We start from the raw sequence: 22,754 nt of genomic DNA on the forward strand, positions 1-22,754 counted from the left end.
AAGTACGTACTTTTTACTTGTTCCGGCGGTACAAGTAACGAAAGTAAAAGTACTGCCATATATGGCGCTGAGGTATCGGACATGATAGGAAGTAAAGATATTGACCGTATAATATGACATGAGTACTCCTCGGACCCAAATCTTATGGAGCATACGTAGGATGCCCTTGGAAGACGTGTTTCGAAAAGAATACGCCCTTTCCAAACTGTGCAAAGAGCAGAAAACGGGCTTGAGAGAAGAGTAGGAAAATATCCTCCTAGAACTCTTCGATAGTTTAGTCGACAACAGGTATAACAGACGTAAAATGTGCATTAGTGTCTAAGATAATCATGCAGATACTAAGATAATCATGCATCTTACTGAGGTACTCATTTCTGTTTGTTTCATTCTGGCAAGAAGATTGATTTTTCATGGCTGTTTGGGAATCACCCAATGAGCATCTTCCTTATTTTTAATTTTATTATTATCCGAAATGTCGATATCTGAATTATTTTGCACAGTTATAAATGCACATTGTCTCTACTAAATATGTACTTAGTTTCCTCTCATTAATCAACGTCTATTATTAATTATTCTTAAAAGTTTAACTGTTCCTTAGCAATTGTAAAACAGTGTACTTTTGTTGGGACTAACAAAATCATAAAATGGGACTTGCAACAAGAGTTGGATTAGTCTCTGCTATTGTACCTTGGATCGTTCAAACATATCAGCAACTGGTCCAGTTAGGACAAAAATGGAGTATGCTGCTCATAAAATGTAAAATTATTTTTTATTTTTAGAAAATCAATATTGTTAGAGGCATTCTCAATACGTTTATGACTGACTTGATTTCCTTTAGGTCAATTAGGCAATAAGAAATATAAATTTTAATTGCATGAATATCCAAATTTAGTCATTGAACAAGTTTAAAGCAAAACAAGTAATATAATTTTTTAAAGTCAATTCTTACTTAGGTCAACAAAGAAAAATTTTATTTTAGTTACTTTTTACTAAATAATTAAAAAAAATTTCTCCCATATAAAACTAATATTAATTAATTAAATTTAATTAATGAATTAATATTTCAAAAAATGTATTAACATCAAATGTCATCCACTACAAGTTTAAAAAATGCATTTGAACTTGAATCGCTGAATAAAGCATATTTTATTAACTATTCGCGATCGCAACGAACTATAGGGGGCGTTGTTGTATGAGACGAATACCTGCGATTTCTATATGAACAGTCATTCAGTTACTCTAGAGACGTCCTTAATGTAGCGTGTAGCATTGCAACGTTCCTTCTTTAATGTGGCTAATTAAATTTAAAAAAGAAAAATTTTGATATTCTTTCTTATGCAAACGAAAACAAAATGGTATCTCTTTTTTTTTTAGAGAAGGAACATCCAAAACACATCGGAAAAATATTTGTTCATAAACAGAAAAAAATATGTATATTCTTATAAGAGTTGAAACCTAATGCCCGAGAAATAGTTTTACTAAATTTAATGATATAACATGAAAGGCCCATTTAAACTTAACATTCCATAGTTTTAAGAATCATATTACTTCAAAAATTAAAATGAACAAAAAGTATACATAAACCTCATAATTTTATGAAATTTAATTTTGTAAAAAAAGTTTTTTGGTAACAATTTTTATCAAAAAATGTCAAGTTTCAATAATAATCATTATTTAGAAACTAAAAAACGTAAAATAAAGAATGCTGACGAAACAAAAAAACAACTCTTTTTTTGTCGCCATTTCTTAGTGTTACGAAAATTCGTCTTTGGGATTTGCCGAAAACAAAACAAGATGTAATTTTATATTTTCAGGAGCGAAATATTTTACCGAAAAAACGAAAATGTACCAATTCCCACGACATGAAACTTTATCTTGGTAAGGTTATTTCATTTGGAATCTTATTTATCAGAGTTCATATGGCGATATGATTGTTTTGAATCTATGCTAAACTCTATATCGGTCCATTTTCCACCGAAATCTGATTGACTACTTTGATTTTGAATATAGTGTTTTATTTTATGATTTGTCGCAAAAATTTTAAGTGTAGATTGGCGGCACTTAAAAACAACCAAATCTGTAGTGGCGGTGGCGTTAATACGTAAGTACCGAATTTTTATTCCATACTTTTCTGAATCACATTACTTCAAATATAAGAATATCCGAGAAGTATACATAAACACTGTGATGCCACAATTGGCATACACATATTTATTTTCTATCTTTTAAAATATCTTTCATTACTTAAGCTGATTTTTTTATTAATAGAATTATATTTAAAATAAATCACAAACTTAATCTTTTTAAACAAACATAAAATATTTATTTCTTCTTTTCCAGATCAATGTAACGGATACTTTCTTTTTTTATTTCATTACTAATGCAGACTTATATGTTCACTGTCGCCTTTAATCGAAAACAAAAATCTATTTATAACTTTTTATTCTAATTTTCCAACGGCTAAATGTTTCGGTTGCTTAGTTATAATAATTCACATAAATTTGTTGGCGACTCGTGATCGCCAAGGTATTCTTTTACATCCATGTGGATATGCTAGTTGGCTTTGTTTTGGCTATGTTATAATTTAATAAATCGCCAATTTTGGATCTCCTACCCATGCTTCTCCTGTGTCCGATCGGAACAAATTACACGTACTTTTTAATTTGGCTTTTGATTAGGCAGGTTGTGGGGGTTTTGTCTCCCATGGCCTGTCCTTATTAATATTATTATGCAAAATTGATTCAACTGAAATTCTTATGAATGATTTTTATATTTTGTAACTCGAGCTCTACAAATACATAAAATAAAAGCCTTTTTAATAAATCTGATCCAGTTCAAGTATTGTTTTCATCATCCCCTGATTTCAGCATCAATCTTTAATTTGTCAATATCTTCAACTGGCCCACTATACCAATACAAACTCCAACCACACCTTAATGATCCACTCATCATCACTACTTAAATTGGCACCCTTGGCTTCCCTTCTTCATAAACACATAATGTTATACCATTTAATTTAAAAAAAAAAGTATTTTGACAACAATTTTTATCAAAAAATTATAAACTAAAAAACGTAAAATAAAGAATTCTTAGGATACGATTTTAAAGATTCTTTATACTGAAATAAGAGCATTCATATTGCTTCTTTTTTTTATTCTTATAGTTCTTAATCAGACGTAAAAAACCATTCTGTAGAGAACTATCATCAAATAAGAAAAAAAAAATTTTGCAACCAATCAGAAGATTCAATTTCGTTTTTTGCTCATCCCTATTTAATTAATGAATTAATATTTGAAAAAAATCTGTATTAACATCAAGTGTCATAAACTACAATTTGAGAAAAAAATGCATTTGAACTTGAGTTTATGAATAAAAAGTATTTTGTTAACGATTGAAATTTTGAACAAGATATAGGGAGAGTGTGAACTAATAGTAGGGATTGAAAAAATCAAAATGAGCGTTAGCCAAGGAGGAGTAACTGCTAGATACTATCTAGTAGTTGTAGCATAGCATATGGTGGGTGGTTTGAGGTAAAATATACCGTACTATGGATTGATTTTGATCATTCATTTCAAATTTTATTTGAATAAATTTCATTTAATTCGAAAAAAAAATGTATTAATCGACTTACTTATAATGTATTTCATACAAAACTTTATTTTAATTACTTATTTCTGAATAAAAAAAAAATAAAAATTTAAAATTGGTCCCAGACAAAATCCTTTTCCGCACTATCTATATTTTGAAAACAATATAATCAAAACATTTTTATAAGGAAAAGGGAAAAATGTAAAAAAAGTAATCTATCTTCATATAAAAAGATTCTCCATGAATATCTAAAATACTACTACTACTAGTAATAATAACACTTTTCGAATGAAAAATGGGTCTTGTAGTGTATGAAGACACCGAATACATATACATAGAACACGTATACTTCAAATAAGTATACACCGAATGCTTATACACTAAATATGTGTGGAGACAATAATATTTTATCAAAAAAGTATCAGTTTATTAAAATCATATAATTTTAATGAACACAGTGGTAAAAAACTCTCTCTTTCGAAATTGAAAAAAAAAATCTTCAAATATATAAAATGCATGTGTACAGTTTATATTGTTTCGAAATAAAAATCCTATTTAGCGGATAAGCATAAAATTCAATCGCACTACAAAATAAATATTTAAATTAATTAAGAATAATTTTTTTATCTAGTGAAATCTTTGTTCAGAAAAAGGTCTTGTAAAAAACGCTCTCCATTAATTTTCATTAAATGAATGAGCCTAAGTTCACACGACAGTTCAGATCCTTTTAAACTATCCTTAAAGTAATTATGATTTAAGACTATGTCCAAAGTCATTCACCTCAAGCTAGAAATAATTAGAAAATAACAACATTAAATGAAGTCGCTGTTAAGGCCAACATAAAAATTAAATTCTGCTTGATGTTATCAGTGGTAATTGCATATTTTATGGTCTATGCAGATAATAATGATTAAAAAATATTTAATTGCATTGTACTGATTACTTATCGGTTTCAATAGTAACATCATATTTTATAAAGTTTTCCGTTATCAATTGAATTGAGTACAAAGATAGTAATCAAATAAATAACCAAAACACTAATTTTAAACCTAGTAAAATTACAAAGAAATATTGACCTTTTTTATGCAATAATTTATTATTTAAACTCTCGGGTAAACCCTTGATCTACAAGTTTTTAAAAAAAGACACATTTAAAAAGTTTGTTTATGATTTTCCTGCTGGTATATTCCGATTGTCTAACTTTTTTCGAATAAGTACAGCTATTGAACTTATTATTAATTTGTTCAGGAAACTAATTTCTTCTTTATTTTTGTATGGGGAATTCAGCGATATGTTTCATACAAAAAGATTAATTTAAATTTCATACACTGAAATTAAGTTAACTTAATTGTTTATAAAAACAAAATTTAGCGGTACCAAATCTTCCCATAGACAGGAAAAGGCATGTCCACTGAAAACTTATTGGTTAAAAGAAGCTATCAGAATATAATAAAGTTTATCATGTTTCTGGCTCTATGGAAACACTGAAAAGTTCGGTAATTTTTACCGAAGAGTTTTGGTAGTGATTTCGGTAAAATTAACAATACATTGCGGTTTAATAATATGTGATAAAATTTTACAAATGTGATAAAATTTAGTAAAAGTTAGAATCATGATACTTTAGAACATGGCATAAGACCCTTTATTCGGTTAAATTTAGTTTTCAGTGTTGTATATTTTACTAAATCTGGTGGTAATAAAAACCATAATTTTGAAAACCAGAATTTCTGGTAAATCGTTATCATCTGAACAAAAAAACTATGAAATGAATGGCTTAAATTCCGTATACTTGGTTTTACTTCTAACGGAATGATTAATATTATTATTATTTTTTTCTGCAAGCATTGTAAAAAAATTTCTACGTGTAAAATCAGATTTAGGGCATACTATATAGAAGTATCCACTAACTCTACGCATATTATCTTTACTTAATTTTAAATTTAATGGTTCAATTTTATTTAATATATAAGCATTTGGAATTGCTTTTGAAAAATTGCAATTTCGCTAGAAAAAAGTTTTTAGGACGTTAATTTTTCCTGCTTACTACAATTATCAAGGATATCTATCTATAAGAAAAAATCTGTGTGTGTCTCTAATCTGTGGGCCACTCTTAACTCTATTATCGAATTTTCTAGTGTACTGAAATTTGCACAGTGGCTGCTACTGTAAATTTTCGCCTCCGATATTAAAAATTAAATTAAAAAGAACTCCGATTTTTTTTCTTGCTTATTACAATGAAATATTTTAGTATTTTAGTGAATTTAAATCTTCTAAAAATAATTAATTTAAATAATTTAAATATTAATTTGAAATTAATTAAAATAATTTAAAGTTAATATTCTATAGCCATTTTTAAATGTTTTGCAGAATTGGCAACAAGAAATTTCAATTAAAATCATATTTAGTGTATCAGAAATTAATGTCTCTACTAACTCTACACATGATATCTTTAATTAATTTTAATTTATAAATGCAACTTTATTTCTATTACAAAAACTTTCAATTGTGTTCGAAAACATTTTTCCTTTAAATAACTGCATTTTTGCAGAATTCATGGCTTGTTTCGTTATTTAGAAGTGCTACGTTGAATATAATGTAGCAATTAAATGTGTTCTCTTGTATCTGTTCTTCGTCAAATTCCTGTCATTCTAAGCTTGCATAGTTTTACATTACTATCATCACTATTCTAAGTTCGTTGAATTCTCGAAAATATATCCATTTCACTTAAGTCTACTACTTGATAATACTTCAACCAGTTTTTCAAGCTTTCCTTTTTTTTGAAAAACTTTTTTTACGTTTCCTTTAATTTAACTTACGGTTCTTCCAATTTTTGCAATATGCTTATATTTTTGGAACTTTTTCCATATGGAAAAAGTTCTAAAAATTTAATGCCCTTAAAGAAAAATTATAGCGACCATGTGTATCAAATATTTAAAAAAGCATAAAATACAAAATAAACGTATCTGTTAAAAAGTCGTTGGTAATTTTGCATTTAAAATTAAAATATTAAGGTTTAATGAAAGAAAACTGTAATTTTCTCTAGTTTAAAATATATTCCTAGAGTATATTGAAGACAAATAAAAATTAAATGTGGCATAGGAATTTTAAAGATATCATCCAGTACAATAAAAACTTCCAAGTTGCGTGCATCGTATTCATTATTCAAATGGGGTTTTTGAAATTATTATTTAGTAGCTTATCAAAGATGATTAAAATGACAATGTTTTCTGAAAATTTATTGTTATTTAAATTAAGCTTCATTGCAACAAGCGTGTTATTTAATGATGTTTACGGCTGTTCTTGCTTGCTTTTCCTATAATCTTATTTTTTAAAAAAACTCCAGAATATGGAATTAGTTATCATCCAAAGGTTAATACCCTGAAGATTTTTAACTAAATTTTAAACTTTTAAAACTATAAAATTATACAGTAACTATTTTTCAAGTCATAAAATCAGGCACCTTACTTAGAAAATAAAGTTAAATTTAAAAATTTGAAGTTTTAATTGAATCGAAGTTATTTTTTTTTTGTAACATTAAATGAACTTTGCTAAACTTTAAGATTCTACAGATAAATGCGTATGTTTTTTTTTAAAAATTTAATTATATGCAATTAGGAAATAAATATTGAAATGCCATATGCAAATATGAAGGCACCACTTTCCAGAATCCTTGGGGGTTATTACCCCCTTAGGATTACTGAATATTATCCTATACCATTTATATTGAACACCCTATTTATATTCAACATCTTACCTATATTTACATCTAGTTTAAATTAAAAATTTCATGAATTACTTGAAATTTCAAAATAAATAAGGTGCGAAAAATTAATGAATTTTCTTTTTTGTATTATTTTCTTTTAATGTTTTTTTTAAATATTTTTATTTTTTATTTTCTTTATAATAGGAAATACATATCACGGATATAATAAAAATAACATGTACATATAATCTTAAAAAATTGCTCTTTTAGAAAATACATGCACAGCGTTTTGTCGTAAGCAATTTTTAAAAGTATTTTTTTCTAATTTCCAAACAGTGTTTTTTCTAAAATTTAAAACATTTGTTTTTAAATTCTAGAGACCTGTATCTTTTGCTTGCTTACACTGCTTTTATCAGACTGCTTATTGATTTATTCTGGTTTCTCGATCAAAATTTTAGAATCACTGCTTTAAAGTTGAGAAAAGGTATTGTTAAAACTATCAGAATATGGTAAAATTTACAGCAAGTTCTTAGCTCTTTGGAAAAGCACTGAAACCTCGGAAAATTTAGTCGAAGTGCTTTGGCAATGATTTCGGTAAAACTTACAATAAAATGTGAAATTTTATATAGCAATAAATTTTATAATGTGTGACAAAATTTGTAAATTTAGGTAATTTTATCAGGATATCATAAAGAATGGCATAAAAACCATTTATTCGGTTCAAATTACTTTTAAGTTTTGTATTTGTTTAATAAATATGTGGTAATAAGTATTGCAATTTTGAAAAAAAGGATTTCTGGTTAACCGTTACTGTATGCATGAAATTTTTTTTCTAACGAATGGTTCAAATACTGTGTATTTTAGCTTTATTAATCAGAATTATTGTTTATTTTTTTAATCCAAAAACGTCATTACCATGCAGTACAATCATTTTAAAAGAATTTCTTGCCTTGTTTGAGGTTCTATATGCAGTATAATATAAGCTGCATTATAAATAAATTGAAAATCATTTCGTTTTTAAACTTGAAAAGGCTAATAACGAAATTCTGATGTAAATGTTGCCTCTAATAGTTCTGATATAAATGTGAAATTACATAAATTATTAAAACTTTTCTAAAGTCGTTTTAAGTATACTAAATAAAATTTCAATCACTAATTTCCCAAGCTATTTTATAAGTTATGCCTTACAAAATATACAAAATATAAAGTGTAAAGATGTTTTAGGGAAACACCGGAACTATGGCTGAAAAAATGTTCAGTAATTTCATGGTTAAATTATATAATATCCAAGAAACTATAAATATAAAGCTATGTAATTAATCCATTAAAATTGACTTCAACACTTCTAATAAAGTGTTTTAAAGTGCAATTATTATCGCATCAAGTTTAATTGAATTATATGGATCTATAATTACTATTAAAAAGCTTATTTAATTTCCAAACATGACCTAATCAGGTTATACATAAAACAGGCCACTTAAGATGAATGTTTCCTGCAAGCTTTATAAATTAATATTTAAAATAAGTGTTCATTAACAACATTTTGAACCAAGGAAGGCTTCATTATTTTTAATAACACTTAGTGTTAATCAACCTTAGGGAAAAGTTATGTTCCTAATAAGGATAAGTTTCTAATGTACATCTATCGTAAGCTGATTCATATTAATAGAAAATAATATTCTTTAAATATAAAAATGCATTTGCTATTGTAATCATGATTTTTCAAAATTTGGAATAGTTTCGAAATATGGTTATAACTTATATTTTTCTCAATTTAGCTTTATACATAAATATTATTTTGTTAATCAACTTTATATTAGCTAATCTTCATGCCAAATAGTTTAGGAAATAATGCATTTGGATTAACGATTACATAATTAAGATTGTCGACGTTTTGCCAAAACTTATCTTTTTAAAATAAGTCAGAGAAAAAAAAGTATACTTAAAAATTTAAAATCTTTAACGAAAAACAAGAAAAAAATGTTTTAAAATGTATTAACTGTTGAGGCTAAAAAGTTTATGCTTAAAATTTCAAGTATTTAGTGCAACAAAAAAGAAAACGTATTTAACTTTGGAATCAAAATTTGCATCTAAACATTTGAATTGATAATTTGACTTCCATTTCTTTTGAATTAATAATTATGTCATTGGTAGTTTCGACGTTTTAACAAAAGTCATCTTTTCAAAATCTTTGCATCCTTTTTTTAAAATATTTTTTTAAGTAAAAAGTACCGGCACACTGAGCGTTTGTACTTTTTACCTAAAATTATCTATCGTAATTTTATCCGAATATTTTTATTATTCTTAATATATTATTATTCTCTGGTATATTTTGATTAAGCTTAATTATGAATATTAATTTAAAATTTACCTATAAAATTAAACTTATATTTACAGGTAAAACAGTATTGTCTTCATGTCATCTAAAATTTCGTAAACAATAATAATGTATAAGATTAGTAAAATGTATATATGAAATAAACGTTATTAAAATCTCTTCAGAATCTAATATTCCTTTCTTAATAATCTTTAATAATGATCTATTATAAATTCTATAGTTATACTAATTAATTTAAATCAATAGTTTTACTTTTGAAGAAGCTTTGTCTTGTCAAAGAGATAAAAATCTATGATCGACATTAATATTAAATTTGCATAAAATCTGTAGTTGTACTATATGCGAAACTGAAAAGCGTTGTCCAAATTATTTTTAATAACTTCATCTGTATCACTTAGATGCGTGTCATATCTAACACATTTTCATGTAAACAAAACTTTAGAAAAGGAAACCCAGAGAGAATTTCAATTCAGTTGAAAAAGTTAATTGTTTTGTAGTCGGTAAACAAAGAAGAATAATCTTTTCAGTTCTTCTCTAAAATAAATAAGTCATATTTTAATTGGTCTAACTGAAAGTAGAGGTGTAATGTTTGTTTCTCTCTTAAACACAAAACAATGCAGTTTTAATTTAAATAAAAAAACATTGAAAAAGATTATTTTTATATAATAAAGCACGTATCCAAGAAAGTTTTTTTTAAAAGTTCTATTAGAAAAATTTATATTAAAAAAAGAATTCGTTATTACTGCCTTTGATTAAATTGTTTAATTAATAAAAGGAAATAAATACACTGTAAGGAAAATTAGAACTACTTTCATTTAATTAATTATGAAAAAAGGAAATACGTAGTTATTAACGAACAGTAATAGTATTATTTCAATAGTAATAGTATAATTTTAAAACGCGTGAAGTAGTATAATAAAATTTTAATTTAATTATAGCAATTTTCATGCATTTTGGCATATTAAATGAATTCCCCATTTTGTTTATTTAACAAGCTCATTGAATTTTATTATATATCATAACAATTAAGAAAGAATAAAATGTAAATAAATTAAATTTTATAAATATGATGATTATGTTTTCTAAAAGAGTTGAGTCTTGATAATTACTTTTCAGAAAGTGAGTATCCGTATCGCTAAAGATATTTCGGGTGCTTAGGTGAAGGACCAGCTCATACAAAAATGACATTGAAGTAAAATATATCAAGAAGCTCTTATGATTTTCTAACTTAACAAGACCATAAAATTTTTTATTATTTTACGGAATTCGGATTTTACACAATCGTTTAGAAGATAAAATCAATTATAACAGCAGAAAACTCTTTAGGCAATGAAATATATTTAAACTTTTTAACCTTATAGTCCCGTAATGAGTAATCCCCACTACTTTTATTTTCCCGTAACGGGTACACGTTTATAACTCCGCTTTAATCTTCCAAATATGCAAGCAATAGTTTTAGTAATTATCTGATGAACTGGAATCTAAAAATGTCGTCTGCTTTTCGGATATATCTCGTTGCACTGCACAAATTTATTGCTTGTGTTAGCCTCTAAAAATTGGTTAACATATGCAGTATGCACATATTTATAAAATATACACAGAAAATAATTTCATATTCTGGTACATATAGTTTAACATTCTCTTGCAGCATAATCCATCAAATTTAGGTATTAAATACGTAACGTTTGTAAAAATGTTAGGTATAAAAATAGTTCTAAAGATTGACACCTTAAAAACATTTAAAAAGTTGTTACAAAGGGTAGTGTATAAAAGATAAGTATTTTTGAGAACCCTCTGCCAGGAAATCAAGCAACAAGCTTGTAACTTGTAAATTATATGCAATAACTTCATAAAATTTTGTAAACCCAGCTTAAATATTTATGGAGATTATAGACTTTGTTATAACTTTGCTATAACTTTGCTATAACTTAAAAATTATTCAATAAAATTTATTAATATTTCTGGAGCAATTTAAAATTATTAACAAAATTATTGTTTTAAAATTTGAAAAAAAATCATTTAAAACTGCGCAAGATTTGAGTATTTAAATTAGCTCTATTATACTGCGCTTGCACGAAAAAATGTGAAAGTTTTTTTTCATAATTTTGAAGTCATATTTGGCAACTGATGAAAAAAAAATCTGATTTAAATATCTTATTTGAATTTTTAAAAATTTTTAAGATATTCAAAGATTTTTTTCATTAGTTGCCAATTACGATTCACCACAAAAGTTTGAAAATATTATTTTACACTTTTTTCATGCATGTGCAGTATAAAAGAGCAACTTTAAATATTCATATCTTCCATGAATAGTTTTCAAATTTTGAAACAAAAATTTTGTAAATTATTTTAAATTGTTCGCATAATATTTTAAAACATTAATGAATGTTTTTGGCGTTATAGCAGAAAAAATATTAGACAGAAAATTAATTTTTTATAAAAATGTCTATGTCTCCATTAATAATTAAGTTAGATTACAAATTTTATGTAGTTATTGCAAATAACAAATAAAGTAATCGATACAAGTTACAAGATTATTGCTTGATTTTCTGATATTGAGTGTTTTACTTGATTCATTTTGTAATTTATTGTTGGTCCTTCAACCCTCTGAATGTTTTAAACCTTATTGCTAAGTATGAAAAATCTACTACACTTTTAAAAATATAAAATAATCACTGAAAAACTGAAAAAACTGAAAGTGTCTCTTCCATTATTGTAGGTCCAAAGCGCTCGGCAATTTTCGTACAAGTGCATTGGTATTGATTTTGGTAAAATTAGTAGAAAAAATATGGTTTTATAACATGTGTTTAACACAAGTTATAAAATGTATGCATTTAACACATGTTTGGAAAAATGTAGTAAAATTTGGTAATTTTTATTTTAGTATGGTGGTCTTATGGCATGGACACCTTAGTCTGGCGTTAAAACCATTTATTTAGTTAAATTTAATTTTCTGTTTTCTATTTTTTACTATATGTTTGGTAACATGAACTATAATTTTGAAAACCAGAATTTCTGGTAAACCGTGACCATATAAGCGGAAAAATTACGAAATGAAGGGTTTAAATACCGCATATTTTGATTTTGTTTTCTAGAAATATGTTTTTATTTACCAGAAGTGTCTTTAACATTCAGTACGGTAATTTTATCAGAATTTTTCTCTCCGTGCAATCGCATGATGCATCGTTTCGATTAATTACATGAAATAATTTTATTGACATACTACAGTAGAAAATCCTTTTAAGGTTTCTAAATCTATTTTCCTCAAAGCAATCTACATTGCTAGTAGCAATTCATCCTTATTATTTCATTGACAGTTATTTGCATATTTTTTTTCATCAAAATTACCCAAGGTTCTTTAACGGATTTTAGTTCGTTTGTGCTAGAGAGTATGGATATGTTATCTGGCTAAAAAACAAGTTTAGATTTCCATTATTTCCTAAGAAACGGATATTGTATTTAAATTAATTTAGTATTAGGTTTTTATCCGTAATTTAATGACTAGAGGACCAATTGGACAAGTTTGTCGAATCAATATATTGCATTAAGCTAGCTAGATCTGCTTCAACATATCTGCTTCATAATAGGAAAGCGCCTTCAGCGGCCTAAGACAACTTTTGCGGTTATGAGTTCCTATACAATTCTACACAATCCTTATGATGTGCCGTACCTCCCCCAGAAGTTTTTCGCAACATTTATGGGTTTTAATAACTATATAAACCTTACCCTGGCAATAAAAATAATTCAATAAAATGAGCAAAATGTTTCATTTTAAAATTAAATTTAGTTTCTCTGAATAGTCTTGTAAAAATCTTTGTTTATTAAATTTCTCTCTACAACCAAGTTTAACATTTTGCAGTTGCTACGCGTAATTAACTCTTAAGTTAATAAGCTCATACTTGATTTTATTCTAATCCTCTTTTCGATTTGAAAATGTTAAAGATATTAATTGCTTGACAATATATACTTATTAAGCAATTTTGTTTTAATCGAAAATCCAAAAATTTGCTCAGATGTTTGAAATATTTTGAAGAGTATAATTAAAATACTTCGATAGAAATGAATTATTTATCCACTTCTTGAAATTATATCTTCAAAGTATTTGAGTTTTAATCCATGTTGTACTGACAAAATAAATTATTATGTTTGTTAAGATGTTGTTTCTGCTGTTTTTCGCAATCCATCAAAAATATCATTGTCAATAATTCTAAAATATTTTTGAACCAAAATTTATATAGGAAATAAAAATGATTTTAAAAGTTTTTTTTTAAGTACGTACCAGTAAGTATAAATGTATGATAAATTTAAATATTATATATATTGATTTTAAAAGCTAGAAAACTACTTTCGGTGTATAATGGTATTTTTTCCTTATCTTAAATATGTATTTATGTTTATATTCCTTTGTTTTATTTACCTTCTTTTTACCCTCATGTATTTTATTCAATACTTTTAAAATACGATTTAATTTAAGATGGTTCGTCATTAGTATTTTATATTGCATAAATTATTCACTTAAATGCGATTTAAAAACAGCTTTAAAACATACTTACTCTGTAAGATCATATTATCTTAGAGTATTTAAATAAATAATTTCAATACAAATTACTTCGCCACAGTTCTTCATTATAATGATCGAAGTATTATTTGCTCTGAAGCTGGCGTAGAAGACAGGGCAGAATTTCAAGTGCTTAATCAAGTAATAGTATCGGAAAAAAAGCATACAATTCTGCTTGTTCCACAGTTTTATATTCTTGACTTCTTTAGGGAAGTGGTAGTTTGCAAGAGATTTACTTTAAAAAGGAAAAATTTAACTGTTTTCACTGTTTCGCTAAAGGGTGCCAGACATCTTTTGGGGAAAATCTTTAACTATCAATAATTAACTTCCAAGAACTATTACGCATTAAATTTAAAAATAATCTCTATAACGAGAATTTGGATATGTATCAACCTTAACTGAAGAAAAGAGTTCTTAATTATTTAAAGATTGATATTTAAAACTATTAATCTATCCTATGTGCTATTATTTAAATGACTCAAAACCTTTCCCTAAAGCCACATGATTAAGGCCAGCATATTCCATAACAAAAATCTGAAAAAGAAATGTCAAATAAAGCAATTGTTATTGTAGTCATTAAAGTATTACTTCATAATCAGATTTTGCTTTATTCCGCGTAAAATAAATATTTTTCCAATTATCCGAATGCTTGATAATCTGATCGGGCTTGGTCCTAAATAATCAAAAATCTAATTGAATTAAAAATTGTAATTTTACTTCATTGTGCTCATGCACCTTTGTACCATGTTTTATATTTCATTATGTTTATGCACTACTATACCATATCTTTTATTTCGTTATGCTTCTGCATTATTATGCCATTCCTATTATCTCATTGTGCGAATGCGCTGTTTTATTATATCTTTTCTTTTATTGTGCTTATGCACTATTTTGTCATATGTATTATTTCATTGTGCTTATGCACTATTATTTTTAGCGAATGCGCATATGATACTTTCGCACTTCTGTTAGTTCATTTGTGTATTTTATTTCCAGGTTGTTCTTAAAATTTCCTCTTGGAACTTTTTTGACGGCGACTTTATATATGGCAGCAGCATCCCTTGGAGAAATTCACGTCGATTCCATGTCTGAGGATTCCATGACTGAGTACTTGGATGAAAAGAATCCACACTATTCTCTCCCAGCTATTTTAAAACTTGCCAAAGAGTTGGATTTCAAGCAAAGTGGATATAAGTCCAACATTCCGAACCCAAAAACTGAGAGATTTTGGCGGTTTCTATCTTCTAATAGTGCTCTGAATCATTATGCCAAAAAACGAATGACTGACAGCATAAAAAAGAGGAAATTTCCGGAAGTCGACTCTCGAGGTTTTGACAGCGATATTTTTGACGAAGGATTTGGTGACTGGTCACCGATGAAGCGATGGTGATAACTTTGAAAAAATCATTTTTCTTCAGATGTGCGCTCTTAAAACGAATATAATTATTTCAACCATCTTTTCCAGTCGTTACTATGTATTTCCTTTTCAATTTGGAAATTGATATCGCAATAGCCTTTTAAAGTGCTTATTGTGCGTACGATTTTGATGAATTTCTTAAGTACAATAGCAGAGAAGATTCTGTAATCAGTTGTTTTTGTCTGTATGTTTGACTGTTCATGTTTGATCTTATTATAGAATTTTTTGAGGTATTTTTCTGTCATAGGAAATAAATTAGTTTTTGTTGAGCTTCCCTTTTTGTTATTATTTGAGTACTCCTTATTTAGAAATTATAAATTTACATGCCTATCTAGAATATTCATGCAAGCAGAGGAGAAAAGTCTGCTTCAAGTCTGCATGTTTCTAAAGTGAGGGAAAAATTGATTTTTTCCCCTGTTGTATGAAACTATGCAAAGAGAACCCTTTTAACGTGTTCCACTAAATGTTTGCAGTCTAACATGTATCGGAAAATGTGGTGCCTTTTTTATATTCATTCGCATTTCAGTATTCACAATTCTTCATAAATACCAAAATAAGTTGGGTGCTATGTTTTTGAGAAATATATTTTAAAGCTATTGTTTATATTAATTTTCAAAAAAATTTGACCTTTGGCCATACATGGACGGGAATATAAAGAAAAAGAAACGTCAGGTGAAACTGAAAATTAATACATACATAAATAAAAAATTAACACAATAACAACTTGTATGTGCGTTTGCGTGTAAAATAATTACTTTATTTATTTATAAAATTTTTACTTTTACCTAGTTTTTAGAATATAATAATTATAATACGTGAACAAATAACTTTTTTAAAAAAAAACATACATCAACAAAATATATTCAGTTTTATTAAATGTACATGCAATTCGTTATATTGTTTATTCCCGCGAATTTAAATGTTCACGATCCAGCATAAATAGCAAAATATAATGGGAATATAATAGTTTTAATAATATATCTTTTAAAACCATCATTCACATGGATTTAAATTTACTGAAAATTTTAGAACTGAGCAAACTTGAGCAGAAAATGAAGAAACTATGTATATAAATGCTATAAGGTAATATTCAAGTATTTTCGTATGTATGCTTGTATTCAAAGAGCTTGTTATACATTTCCCCCCCTTTTTTTCTTTCATTAAAGCTACAAAGAAAGCCCAAAAATTTATGCCTCTTGTAAATAAATTTTTATTCATTTGTTGAATGCAAGGTTTTTTAGTTTCTTCGTGTGGCTTTGAGAAAAGAATGGAATACTTGATGGAAATTAAAATACTGTTTTTTTCCCTTTTTTTTCTAAATATAACAGCAGTATGTGTCCAGATATTCTATAGGGAGGAAACGATTCTGGTTAAATTACCGTACTGTATGGTAATAAAATTTCTGGTAAAAACCAACCATAATTCTTGTAATAAAAACCAAAATATGCGGTATTTAAATCATTTATTACGTAATTCGTTCGTTCTTATGATAACGGTTTTCCGGAAATTCTGGTTTTCAAAATTATATTTCTTATTACCACACATTTAATAAAAAATACATAAGGGGAGCTTAACCGAATAATTGTTTTTTCTTTTATGCCGTATCATGATAAAATTATCAAATTTTACCACATTTGTTTTATTGTGAATTTTTTCAAAATCATTACCAAAGTACTTTGGTAAAACTTACCAAGATTCATATAGAGCCAGAAACAAAGCAAATATCATCCAGGATGCGTAGCGTTTTTAAAAAGTGCTTAAAGGTGCTTATTTTTGATCTTTGTTTTTTAAAAGCTCTTAAAGGTGCCTTTTTCCATGGGTGTTCTTAAAAAGTGCTTAATTTTCCCTTTTCTGAAATGTAATATTTTTCTTTACCATGTTGATTTTCGCCGAAAATTATGCAAAAAGACATTGTTCAACGTTTTCACAATTAATTCAACCCCAATCTATTTCGGCGTACCATCGGTCTGTAGAAAACACCATTTGTTTTACATGTTTGATGAAATACTTGCGAGTCCGCACTTGCGTTTACTGAGATGGATTCAGTGGTAAGGATTTTTGTCTCTCGTGTGCATCCCTGCTGCATTTTGCAAGAGATTCTCAATTTCAGACTTCATTTTCCGCCCTCTGTAATAGAATCGAAAAATCTTTCCAATTTTTGCTGATTACGGGGACCAACTAAACAACTGTCATTTTTTTTTCTCCAATAGCGATAGAAAATTTCATTTCTCTTGTTAATTTCATCGTTTGTGACGCGCTATCGTCTTCGTTATTGTAAACAAAACCGGATAAAACCATCAATTGTCAAAAACCTGCCAACCCTGTCTAATTATAATATTTTTCAAAGTGATTACATATATTTTTTGAGTGCTTGAAAAGTACTTACTTTTTGTTGAAAACTTCGGCAACGCACCCTGTCATCATATTCCGGTAGTTTTGACCACATTTTTTTTCTCTCATTGTTCTATATGAAGTGTGCAGTTATATTATTTTATCATTTTATAGTAATTATTACTTTTTTATCTGATCTTAGTAGTAATTGTTATAACATTCAACTATAGCAGTAAAATAATAATCTTTTATGATCATTAAAATCCATGATAACATTAAAAAAAATAAATGATAAAGGCATAATCACATTGCCTTGGTTCACTAAAAGTGGCTTAATTTAAATAATATCTGCACGTACGTGGATCAAAAGTATCATTTTTTTGATATTTAATTACGTAATTACTAAATACTTTTTTCTTTAATCTGTAAAAACCCTTACATAATGCTCAATTATCTTCCATTTGCTTGAGTCAACCTCAAACAAATTAAAGAATTTTAAGAAATATATTGTATTTTTAATTAAAAAACATACTTTTCATAGATGTATTTCCTCTCTCACTTATTTGATAAACTTATTTTAATACGTAGAATTCAGCATTATACTCGCAATAGGAAATTACCTAATTTACTTTCTTAATTTACTTACTAATTTCTTAATTACTTAATTTTTACCGGTGACTTGATGAGACTAACATAGCGGATTCTTAATATGCATGTACTACCTCAATAATTTTGGTGCCTTAAACAACTATACCTTTACTTTGAACTACATTACCAAGCAAAATTGCTGCAACTTTGATAACTTTGATAAACTGTCTTTTAACCATAATATCATGTAATCAAAGTAAAAAAAGTTTTAAAAAGATCGATATCATGGTTCAAAGCCTCACATTATTAATGTTGCTGCAGACTAGAATGCTATTATAATTCAATGCAGTTATAAATTTCAAATTGTATTAAAAATTTAAAAAGTGCGTCGCGGGTATTGCAACGATGTAAATGTTATTCATATAATAGAATTCATAATTCGTGTTTGTATCTGATTTCATAATTTAAAACATGTGCTTCACTAGTTAATTATCAAACTTTTCTACTCCACGAACCATAAATATTGTATCTCACAGTATGTAGAAATCCAATCTTTGTATCATAAGTTATTTAAAATGCTTCGTTTTTTCTCTTACACTGTACCAATTACTGCAAAAATAAAACTTTATTTAGGATGAAAGAAAACAAGGAAATCATATGCAAATATTTTTATTTTGACAAAAACTATGACGCAAAGTATTATTTTTTCATGTTGTCAATCAAAATCCTACTTATGTAAAATTAATTTTTTTCCTTACACTGTACGAGTTACTTCAAAAATAAAACTTTATTTATACTAAAAGAATAAAGTTTTAAACAAAAATATTTTTTAATTTAAACTACGACGCAATAGTACTATTTTTTTATGTTGTCAATCGAAATCCTACTTTTGTAAAATGAATTAGAGGTAATAACATTATTCATAAATGTTTGATTCAAAAGCATACATGGCAACGTTACTTTTAAAAAGTAACGAGTAAAAGTACAAGCATTTTTTAAAAAGGTAACGAGTAAAAAGTAAAAAGTTCTTATTTTAAAAAGTAACGAGTAAAAAGTACAAGTAAAAGTACAGGTACTAAACAAAAAAAGTAACGATTTAAAAGTACATTTCTAGGAAATCGAAAATTCAAAGTCACCTAAAATTTTATTGAATAATATTCTTATGTTCTTTAATGTTTTTGCAAAATTGTTGTTATTTATTTAATTATTTTTAATTTTGAAAGTTATGGACATTTATTTATTTTTAAATTCGGAAGAATATTATAATATAATTTCATAATATAATCGTATAATATAATTTTAATATCAAACTTTTTATGGATTTGCTCAAGAAAGAAATTTTATCTATTTATTTTAATTTTGAGTTTATTTTTATTTATTTAAAATACCATTGATTTCAAATTGTTTTACTTTATAGAAACGCGTTTTAAAAGCACAAACATAAACAAAGCAAACATGGGGTTTCAGAAAGCTTTGTGATCTTTGAGCTAGTAAAAAATAATTGAATGTGCAGTATAAGTTGAAGCAGAACAGTCTACAATTTTATTTGTAGCAATGGCTAATGCTGAAGTCATGCAAGAAAATCATTTTCCGAACATTTCTGCCTAACGGAATAATTAAAATTTGTAAACGAATTTTAGTATCAGCGGCTAAATTAATACCTTCGAGTTTTCAAGAGTTAAAATAGTATTTATAATAGTTTTCAGTAGCACAAATAGTTCTGAAGTTCTTAGAGATTTGACTGGGCATTGTTTGACAAGGTCGGGCATAAACATAATTTTAGTAAAAAATGCACTAGGTAAAAATGTATTTAGTAAAAAATGTATTAAGACAAAAAATGTATTATTAGTGAGTTCGAACAGAAAATTGAAAAACGTAATAACAAAATACAAAATTTTTTATTTAAAATGTATTAAACAAATGCATAAAACTCGAAAATTAATGAAAATAACTTGCTAATTAATATTTTTATTCATTTTGCAAAATAATTGCATTTCCAAAGCATTTTGTTTTTTTGTTTTTTTCAGAAAGCTTACCGAGTTTTAGAAAAAAGTAACGATTTCATTCGACATTTCCGTTACAAATACTTGTACTTTTTCTCTAAAAAAGAAACGAAAGTACAAGTAAAAGTACTAAATTTAAAAAGTAACGTAGTACAAGTAAAAGTACGTACTTTTTACTTGTACCGGCGGTACAAGTAACGAAAGTAAAAATACTGCCATATATGTTCAAAAGACAATAGCAATCATTAATCTCTGTTCAGGGGCCATAGTATTTTCAAGACAATTTTTTTAAAGCAGATATTTAAAAACAAATATTTAATAACAAGCACATTTTTAGAGGCCTTCCAGACGTATTTAATTAAAAATCGATAATTTATTTTCAAAAATTAGTAATTATTTTCAAAAAAGTGTAATTTGTTTTGCATATTTTATTTATTTATTGTTTAATGGTTACAATGATCCTCACTATGAAACTGTGTATTCATTTGCTCACTTATAAATTTCTAGAAAAAGAAAATTAAAAAAAAAGAAAAGAAATCTGACTCAATCATAACACGATGTGAAATTTTCAGTAATTTTTAAAGTACTTCTTTAGTGTAGAATTTTATAAATATAATATCATTCTACAGAAAGTATCTAATTTAAAAAGAAAATATCTACAGTAATTCCAATAACAAATAAAACAAAGAAATTAATGCATCTTTCGCAAGAAAAAATTTCGTTTTAGTTAGGGAAAAAAAAAGGCGCTGCTTTTTTGAATAAAATTGTTCAAATCTGTTTAAATAATGCCGATAAAGATATAAATTATTTCAGACTGATTGGAATCGTTTGAATTTGTAATATAAATAATAAATTTTTTTTCGATATTTTAGCATATTTTTTCGGCAAATGAAATTTTTAATTTTTTTTTTATTTTGAAAGCATTTGACATTCTCAATTCATAAATTTTAGTGAGAGATCACTTATTTGTGGAATAATTTGTTACGATGAATCGCATTATTTTAAATACAAACTTTTATAAACTGTCTTTTGTAAACCCAATACTTCTGTTTTCAATATAAAATTCTTATTTCTTTTTCTGAAGGCGCAAGTTATAATTTAAATAAAAAAATTTCAAAAAAGTTTCTTAATCTGTTAAAATATGAAATTGTCACGTATTTAATTTTTCATTCTTAAATCTTTTATAAACACATTCATTATGTATTCCATATGATTTCAATTTCTGTTTTATTTTTTTGATATATATTTTATGTTAGCTCGTATTATGTATGTTGTATTTTTTATATATTATAAAACTATATTTAAAATGTATAAATAAAATGAAAAAATTATTAAATATAAATAACTAAATAAAGTCGAAATAAAAACAAATAATGCTGCGTTTCCGACTACTATAAGTTCAGCCTGCAAAATAAAATATGTATTATTTCAAATTTTAGTTTTTTTTTCATTCCTACAAGTTAGTTACTAGAATTGTTTTGCTTTTTGACTCTTTACTAATGTTTTAAATATTTTTGCAGGCTATTTTTTAAATTTCCTTTTGGAACATTAGTGACAGCGGCTTTGTATCTAGTGGCGACATCTGTCGGAGACATTCAAACTGATTCATTACCACCGGACTCAATTACTGAATATTTGGATGAAAAAAGTTCATACTATTCTCTTCCTAAGCTTCTGGAATTGGCAAAAGAACTAGAATTCAAGCAGAACGGCATCACTACAAATCCGAAAATGTCGAAATTCCTGCGACTTTTATCTTCAAATGCAGTAACGAACCATCATGGAGACATTGCAAGGCGGAATAATATTAAAAAACGAAAATTTTCTGAAGTTGATTCAAGAGGTTTTGATAGTGATATATTTGATGAAGGATTTGGTGAGTGGTCACCGATGAAGCGGTGGGGATCTTAGTTTTTGTCTCCATAAATTTTGAACAAATGTGATTTATGTAATTGGAATAGTAGTACGAACATGTTAAATTCTTTATTTGTAGGAAGACTAAAATCCAGTTTTGTTGTCGAAATCTGTTCTTTGTTATTTTATTGATGAATTTGTTTTATATGTGTATTTTTGAGATAATAATAAGAACTATAAAAGAATGTGGTATTTTCAATCGTTTACAATAGCACATACTTACAAATGTTGAGAGTGTTTGAATTTTTTTGTTTGTATAGATATTTTTAATGTATTACTATCTTATAAAAATAAAATAATTTTTTTGAGTTTTT

The 22,754-nt window shown here is 26.5% G+C and overlaps 1 protein-coding gene across 2 annotated transcripts in view; it reads left to right on the forward strand.

Annotated features, from left to right (window-relative positions):
* LOC107450130 (uncharacterized) overlaps positions 1–22,754 on the forward strand; it is a 100,231-nt gene extending 77,477 nt beyond the window's left edge. The window contains exon 2 of one of the 2 annotated variants that reach the window (XM_016065868.5): positions 15,184–15,878. In XM_016065868.5, the coding sequence (XP_015921354.1) occupies positions 15,184–15,577 (394 nt within the window). In that variant the 3' untranslated portion in view covers positions 15,578–15,878. Of the gene's footprint in view, positions 1–15,183; positions 15,879–22,046 lie in introns of those variants that run through there. The other variant, XM_043050223.3, reaches the window with a different exon arrangement.

This window comes from Parasteatoda tepidariorum, chromosome 6 (genome assembly GCF_982258835.1).
Source record: "Parasteatoda tepidariorum strain Cologne lab strain chromosome 6, Ptep-v5.0, whole genome shotgun sequence".
NCBI lineage: Eukaryota > Metazoa > Arthropoda > Arachnida > Araneae > Theridiidae > Parasteatoda > Parasteatoda tepidariorum.